The sequence below is a fragment of the Austrofundulus limnaeus genome, unplaced genomic scaffold (assembly GCF_001266775.1).
Source record: "Austrofundulus limnaeus strain Quisiro unplaced genomic scaffold, Austrofundulus_limnaeus-1.0 Scaffold363, whole genome shotgun sequence".
Taxonomy (NCBI): domain Eukaryota; kingdom Metazoa; phylum Chordata; class Actinopteri; order Cyprinodontiformes; family Rivulidae; genus Austrofundulus; species Austrofundulus limnaeus.
In genome coordinates this window covers 559,089-567,216 of record NW_013952765.1, presented here as the reverse complement: position 1 = coordinate 567,216, position 8,128 = coordinate 559,089, and the positions used below count along the sequence as shown (strand labels likewise).

Here is an 8,128-nt window from a genome sequence, read left to right as displayed (position 1 = left end):
GTCTATCAAATCAAAATCAAAAATCAAAATCAACAGAGGTAAAAAGGAACCAGCAAGGATCAATGATTTATCTGAAAGCTGCATTCCCAGTAGAGGTTCTGAGAAGTATTTTTGATGATATTTTAAACTGCAAAACTGAAACCTAAGACCGTCTCAAATTAAACTTTGCTGCGATGTTTTTTTTTCTATAAAACTCTTCTTTGTGAAACTGTGTTGTAGAATGGAAGAACAAATGCTGTAGATGGTTAACATTCTCACCCTTTATGTTCAGACTGGTGTCCATCTTTGAAWTSAGCYATTGGATCCRTGGACGAGTCACTCTTCAGAGACACACAGCTGGTTGGAAATGAGGACTGTTTCTGCTGATAGAAGCTGATTTAAAAACAAAACAAAAACACAAGGTAACTTAAGCTGATGCACCAGATGTTTCAAGGGGATTGGAGTTTTGATAAATTTGTCAGTATCAGAATGCAACAGTTGATACACTTTAAATTACAGGAGTTATAACTAGGGTGACCAAATATCATTTTCAGCAATGAACTGCTGACTAAAAAATAGTCCAGGTGAGAATAAGAGTGATGAACATGTGAGAAGAACGTATATTCTTTGTTGTTAGGGTGAAGAGCACGCCATGCATCGCAAAGTCCATAATCACTCATATATTGTTTAACTATGTTTGTGGATCGCCAACTGCGCTGAGCTCCAGCCGTATTCGTCCTGTCAATGTTATTATTTAGACCAAAGTTGAAATCGCCTCCAAGAAGCAGCGAGCATTCCGGGTGATTTAATAGAACAGAAAAGAAATCATGAAAAAAATGACGTATCATCCACATTTGGACCATATATGCTTGCAATACAGTATTTTTGGCTAAGTAGAGAAAATTTCAATATTATATATCTACACTTCAGGTCAATAACTGTATCTAATGCTGTGAAGTTGATATTTTTATGTATTAATATTGCTACCCCTCTTTGTCTTGAATTATAACAGGCTGAGAATACGTTAGGGAACTCAGGAGATTTAAGATCATCCACAGTTTAATTTAATTTATGAATTTCTTGTAGTAATACAACATCTGCCTTTAATCTTTTAAGCTGGTTAAAAATTCTATATCTTTTCTGTTGGGTACCGGCTCCGTTTATATTCCATGTGACAAACCTTAAACAACCCATCGCAGCATTTGTGAGAACAAAATTAAACCACGCCCATTATCATAACAGTAGGGACACTCAGRGACAGTTATTGACAGTGAGTGATGATTAGTCAAGATTTTGAGAATACCTATGTAGCATGTAAAATACAGTATTTAAAAAATGTATGTGATGTGTTTGAAGTTAAATGAGGCACATGTTTTATTATTAAGTATTTGGATGTATGGAATATGAGCATGTGTGGGTTTGTGCGCCTGTGTACAAGTATTTGTTGTGTTAGAAAAAAAGAAATTAGAGAAAAAAATTAAATTTTGAACTGCAAAATGAAACCTAAGACCTTCTCAAATTAAACTCTACTGGGATGTTTTTTTTTCTATAAAACTCTTCTTCTTTGTGAAACTGTGTTATAGAATGAAAGAACAAATGCTGTAGATGGTTAACATTCTCACCCTTTATGTTCAGACTGGTGTCCATCTTTGAATTCAGCTATTGGATCCATGGACGAGTCACTCTTCAGAGACACACARCTGGTTGGAAATGAGGACCGTTTCTGCTGATAGAAGCTGATTTAAAAACAAAACAAAAACACAAGGTGATGTTTCAAGATTATTGGAGTTTTGATAAATTTGTCAGTATCAGAATGCAACAGTTGATACACTTTAAATTACAGGAGTTATACGTAACTAGGGTGACCAAATATCATTCTCTGTCCAGGGGCGTCTGGGGAGTATTTATAGATTAATGAAAATATTAGGCTTTTTATTGTTTTTCATGGGACCAATAAACACAGGTTAGCTTGTTAAAATATCTGATGTTGTGAAAGTCGGCCAAAAACGTGACAATGAATATGTGGAGTCTCTCTTTATTCAAGATGTACTTCCAAAAACAAAAAGAACTTAAAACTGGTACAACAGTCAGGTTTCTCTTCTTCCTCACTCCACTCTGTTTTACCTCTTTACAATAACAGCCAACGTTATGGTGTGAAATTTTACTTTAAGAGTCCACTACAATGCTATGAAACTCCTGAGCACAGCCKCAGCTGATTAGAATTTGAGGTCTAATTTTYTGAATATACTGGAGGCATTTCAAAATCTCTGCTCTTAAGGAGGGAAGCACAGTCAAGCGTTCTCACCCTTTGTGTTCAGACTGGTGTCCATCTTTGAAATGAGCTATTGGATCCATGGATGAGTCACTCTTCAGAGACACACTGCTGGTTGGAGACGAGGCTCGTTTCTGGTGACTGATGCTGATTAAAACATTTAACAACACACTTTAGCTTCATAGAGATTGATAGCCAATAAAATTTAAGAAATAGAAAATTACGAGTGAAATGAGGTGCAGTGGCCACTATCAGAACTATTGTAAATAATTACATTATGTAACTATTGTGTATAATTATGAACTGGATGATTTTACAGCTGATCATTGCTGTTGCTTTGAACGAACAAGGCCTGAACTCATCTCAAATTTTTACATGAATAATCTTTTCATCAGTCTGAGTTATTTAAAATATGAAGTTTGGCTTTCAGAACAACAAGAACATAAACTACTGTACTTCTGTATGCTGATAATATTTCAGCACTTATTACTCACCCATTAACATCATTGCCACATTTGATGGACCCTATAGTCTTATTCAAAAATCTCGGGCTATACAATAAATTGGAATAAATCTGAAGCTATGCCATTATTGGCTTTTTGTTGTTCACACATAGTATTTTTTTTATTTAAATGGACACCTAAAGGCATGAAATATCTGAGGATTAGTAGAGACATGGAGGAGTTGCCTTTATTAAATCCTGACCCAATGTTGTCAACAATTAAAACAAATTTTGAAAAATGGGAAACAATTAAACTGACATTATGGGGCAAAATTAATATTATTAAAATGATCACTACCCCTCAGTTTAACTATGCGATTATGATGTTGCCAATTACAATCCAATATAAAAATTTGATTAAATGGTTTTTTTGGGGAGGTAAAAGAGCAAGAATAAAATTAGAAAAATTATGTGCTCCTAGAGAGAGAAGGGTGGTTTAGGACTCCCAAACTCAAAACTTTATTACTTATCATTCGAAATAACTAAATTAGCTAAATATTGGGAGAAGTGTGAGAATGGACAGTAGTGGTTACACATTGAAACAGATATTTTATTCAACCCTAAAAACAAATTATCCGAAAAGGTTGACGCAACAAATCCAGTTTTATTTTCATTCCTGTGAGGTCTGGGAAAAGGTACATAAATTGCTTAAGATTTCTCCTCAGGTAGAGAGGTATTCATTCTCTTTGGAATAACCCTGCTATATGTATTGGAAAAACACCAGTGTTTTGGAAGCAGTGGCATAAATACTGTTGGAGACTTGTATTAAGATGGTCAGTTCATGTCTTATGGGGAAATAACGTACATTTCATTTGGAAGGTAAAACAAGTTTTTGGAAATATCTACAGATGAGACATTGTGACTTCAAAATTTAAATTTACGCTAAGTGATCGACATACAGCTTCTCAGTTTTATAAACTGTTTTATAAATTGCTAGATTATAATCTTAGCGGGGAATCATCAAACATTAAGATTTCATGGCCGAAAGACTTGGGTATTGAGTACACAAAAGAAAAATGGTTGGAAGTTCTTTTGGATAGTGGTAAATATGTGAAGGAGGCTAGAAGTAAGTCCATACAGTATAAAGTGCTACATAGATATTATTATACTCCTACCAGACTGCATACAATGAAACTGAGGCCAAATAATTTATGTTGGAAATGCAAAAAAGAGCGGGGTACGTACTGTATCTTCATTGTTTTTGGGAGTGTTCCTTGGTTTCACCTTTTTGGACCAAAATGTTGGAGGTTCTGAGCAGCTGGTCTGGCTCAGAAGTCCCTCAAATTACAGAACTGTGTTTGCTGGGAGATGGGTTCCCAATCAAGTGCCGGGCATTTCAAAGGAAGTCTTTTCATTGGTCTCAACTGAACTTGTGACAGCGTCCAGGATCATCTTGAGACATTGGAAGAACACAAAGAGCCCTGAGCTGAACGAGTGGATTAAACCAATAGCGGATACGGCCTCTTTTGAGGCCATGCTTGGAAAACTGAAAAGGAGCAGGGACGATGACTGGAACAGCTTCTGGGACTCTTTAAAAAAATGTAAGATTATTAGGTGACTGGGAGTGATTTAGTTTTGGATTTTCAGATTTTTAGTACTTTTTAATTGTTTACTTATGTTAATTTTAAAAGTGTTTTTGGTCATTTTGACTGTATGTTCTTGAACTGTTGCTGATGTATGGGTCTTGTCCTGGTGATGGAGGAGGGGTGAGCGCACCAGTCTTTTGGTCTTTATTACCTCCGCCAATGGCGAGGTAATGTTTTCGGTCGCCTTTGTCTGTCTGTCGTTCTGTCTGTGGACAACATTACTCAAAAACTTGTGGACGGATTATCATGACATTTTTACCACGTGTGCGTACTGGCCCAAGTAACACACCATTAAATTTTGGTGATGTTCCGGATCACGATGCAGACACAGGAATTTATTTTTTCTTTTAACTCTCCGAGGTCAAAAGCTGTGATGCTTTCACAGGGCTTCTGTAAAAAAACAGTGAGCTGGATTGGACAGCATGGACTTCAAACTTTATAAAAGTAATGTTAAAACCAGATTTAATGATGAATAATTTTTGCCATAATGTGCGCATTTTTACACGTTTGGTGCGCATTTAGAGAACGTTTTGTGACCAGGAAGTGCGTGACTGCACCATGAAACCTATTTTTCCCATTTCCTCAAACACACCACATTGTCAGTAGGCTTGTAAACAGATCGCTTCTGGCCTTTGGAGACTGGAGGAAAACGCATTGATTTCAGCATTTTGGAAGGTAGTAGCGTTTACTTTTTAGACCAGACGTGTTGGAGTGTGTGAGTGTGTGTGCAGTGTTTGTAGTAGTGTTGTTACTCTGTGTGTCAAAACGAGTCGTCGTTTGACTGGAGGAAGCTAGCTCTGAGTCCTGAGCTGAGCTGAGCTGAGCTGAGCTGAGATGAAGACCAAGGAAGAGGAGTGACGCGCTCAGGTGCGTGGACTTCAGACTCGGAGGTTGTTTGTTTGTTTGTTTGTTTGTTTGTTTGTTTGTTTGTTTTTCATGGAATATGTAAAAGATTATAATCGTAACAGAGGCAAACTGCACCACATTTTACGAGCTGATTTCATGATCTACAGGGGAAGAGGAGGAGGGGTAGGAGAAGTTGCCCATCCACTCTGACAGGCCCACAAACACAACCACAGTCGGACCAGAACCAGAACCAGAACCTGATCCCTGCTGGCTACAGCAGCTGAAACAGGTGATGGGCAGTGGGACATCAAAAAGAAAGCAGACACAGACCCTGCTGTTCAGCCATTTTCAGCCATGGAGTGCAGGTACATGTGCTGTCCCCACCACAGACCTTTTTTGTTGTTTTTTGCTTCTGATAGTCAAAAACATCTGTGATAACACCAACAAACATGCTACCAAAAAAAAAGTTAGTGGCCGTCGGGTGACGAGTCTAACTTTCTTCTTTTTTTTTTCACATTGGACTCCACCGAGAAGAAACCCCGTGCATACTGCTGCTTAAATGTTCACTACGTCAGAACTTATTCGGCAAATGTGTTTCCATCTCTGCTTTTGTGCATTAACTCTGTTACAGGATGCGGGAAATTGGCCTTGGTGGAGGTTTGCACTCTCCGAGTGCTTCTAGTTTATTTTTCTTGTTTGTTCTATTTGGATTGTATTATGTTAGTTCATAAAAACATGTTTAAAAATCAATAAAAATTTCAATGATAAAATATGAAGGTTTGGTCAGGACTGAGGAATGTTTCAAGATGAACTCTGTGATGTTATTTTAAGCAGAAAGGGGAAGGAAAACAAAGCAGCCTTTAAGAAAAACATCTGACAGAACTGGTTTTGTTTGAGGAAACCCAAGTTTTCTTACCTGCAAGCTATCTTGTATAACTTCTACAGAACTCTGAGAAAACTTCTGTCTTGACTTGGTGCCATGCAAATGAACAAAATTGAATTTTATCTCCAAAATATGTTTTTGTTGGTGGCTTTAAGCTCATCTAAAGAGAAGTATTTAATGAAAGCATGTTGGTTTATAAATGGAGTTAAAAGTTCCTCGCTCCGTTCGTTTTCTTGCGCTTATCTAGGGACGGATCGCGGGGGCAGCAGCCTAAGCAGAGAGACCCAAACTTTCCTCTCCCCAGTCACTTGGGCCAGCTCATCCAGGGGAACCCCAAGGCGTTCCCAGGCCAGCCGAGAAACATAGTCCCTCCAGCGTGTCCTGGGTCTTCCTCTGGGTCTCCTCCCAGTGTGACATGTCTGGAACACCTCACCAGGGAGGCATCCAGGAGGCATCCTGACCAGATGCCTGAGCCACCTCAAATGGCTCCTCTCGATGTGGAGGAGCAGCAGCTCTACTCTGAGTCCCTTGAGGTGAAAATACCACGTCTTCTGGTTGAAGTGGAACTGCTGTTGCTCAATGAAGAGAGGACTCTGAAAACAGGCTGGTTGAACAGCAAGAATCTTTATTTTTGCAGTCCAGGAAATTACAGCCAAAAACCTAATTGTGGCCTTCAATGCCAAATGATTCACCAAGTAAGAAGATGAAGACGAAGGCCAAGGGTGGGGGCATACAAGGCTCTTTATAGGCTTCACAGATGTACCATAAATTTTGTCACGGTATACCTTAAGCATTCTTCTTCCTAATGTGGTCATATGTGCAAAGCTCTGAAGCTAGAGACTAAGAGATATCACATCTGTGCATCCCTGAGAAGAGGCCCCCCACTCTTGGACACTACACCCTCCTGGATGACTGAGCTTCTCAGCCTATCTCTGAAGGAGAGCCCCTGACAACATAGCTCCGAGGATCATTTGGACACTCAAACCTCTCAACCACGATAAAGTGGCATCCCAGGGAGAGGGGAGTTAAAAACGAAACACAAAATTCATTCTCAATTGTTGCTTTTTAGTCAAATAAACATAAAAAGTGTCCTACATAAACTTTAATAGAACATAAAATATTGTTTTATTCTTTGCGAGAAAGAAATATGAACCTTCTCTGTTGTAATGGAAGCTGATACACCGAAATGTTTAATGTCTAAATTCAATAAAAAGAGAAAAGATTGTTATTAAGAAGTTAGTAACCGTTGGTGTGACTTCCTTTAGTAAAAAGCATCTCCTGAACGAGCTGAACATTTTAACACCTGAATGATTAAATAAACTGAAAGTGAGCAAGAGTTATATTTAACTATATTTATAGAGTCATATAACCTGGACCAGTTCTTCTGTGTTTGTCTGTGTCTCTTTCCTGTCCCTCAACCAGCCGGTCGAGGCAGATGGCCGTCTGTCCTGAGCCTGGTTCTGCTGGAGGTTTCTTCCTGATTAGCAGGGAGTTTTTCCTCTCCACCGTTTGCTCAGGATGGGAGACTGTGATGAAGTGGTTCAACACAATCTGCTGGTTTCTTCTTTAGATTGTTCTTTTTCATGTACAGTGCCCTGAGACAACGTATGTTGTAACTTGGCACTATATAAATAAACTGAATTGAATTGAAACATATGCCAAAAAATGATATAGAGGGTAAAAAACAGTGTGAAAGCTGAGTCAGCTTTAATGTTTTAAAAATATTTAATAAAAAATGATGTTTCTTAAAAAATGTGACACCACTTTTGGAGCACAAACTCCCCAGAGTAGTCAGTGTGTCAACAGAGCGACACTCTGATTTTTCATAATTGTTGATCCAAACTTGTATCAGGTTCTGACTGATAGATGAAAAGTTTACCGTGTTTTCTCAGCAGTCTGATGTCCATCTTTAACATTTGAAAGTTCAAATATCAGCCGAAGATCGCTGACCGACACTCGTCTGGGTTGATCAGAGCTGTGGGTTTGATGATGATGAAGATGAAGATGTGAGAACTGGACTCTGACATGAAGAACACAAACTGTGTCAGAGACTTACCTCT

General features: G+C 38.5%; 1 protein-coding gene across 1 annotated transcript in view; it reads right to left on the bottom strand.

Annotated features, from left to right (window-relative positions):
• The window catches only part of LOC106528192 (protein NLRC3), a 23,286-nt gene extending 15,238 nt beyond the window's left edge, over positions 1 to 8,048 (bottom strand). The window contains exons 1-3 of the mRNA XM_014023303.1: positions 7,948 to 8,048; positions 2,285 to 2,398; positions 1,602 to 1,715 (exon numbers count right to left, since the gene is read on the bottom strand). Coding sequence (XP_013878757.1) covers positions 1,602 to 1,715; positions 2,285 to 2,334 — 164 coding nt within the window. The 5' untranslated portion in view covers positions 2,335 to 2,398; positions 7,948 to 8,048. The remainder of the gene's footprint in view (positions 1 to 1,601; positions 1,716 to 2,284; positions 2,399 to 7,947) is intronic.
• Positions 8,049 to 8,128: the final 80 nt, after the last annotated feature.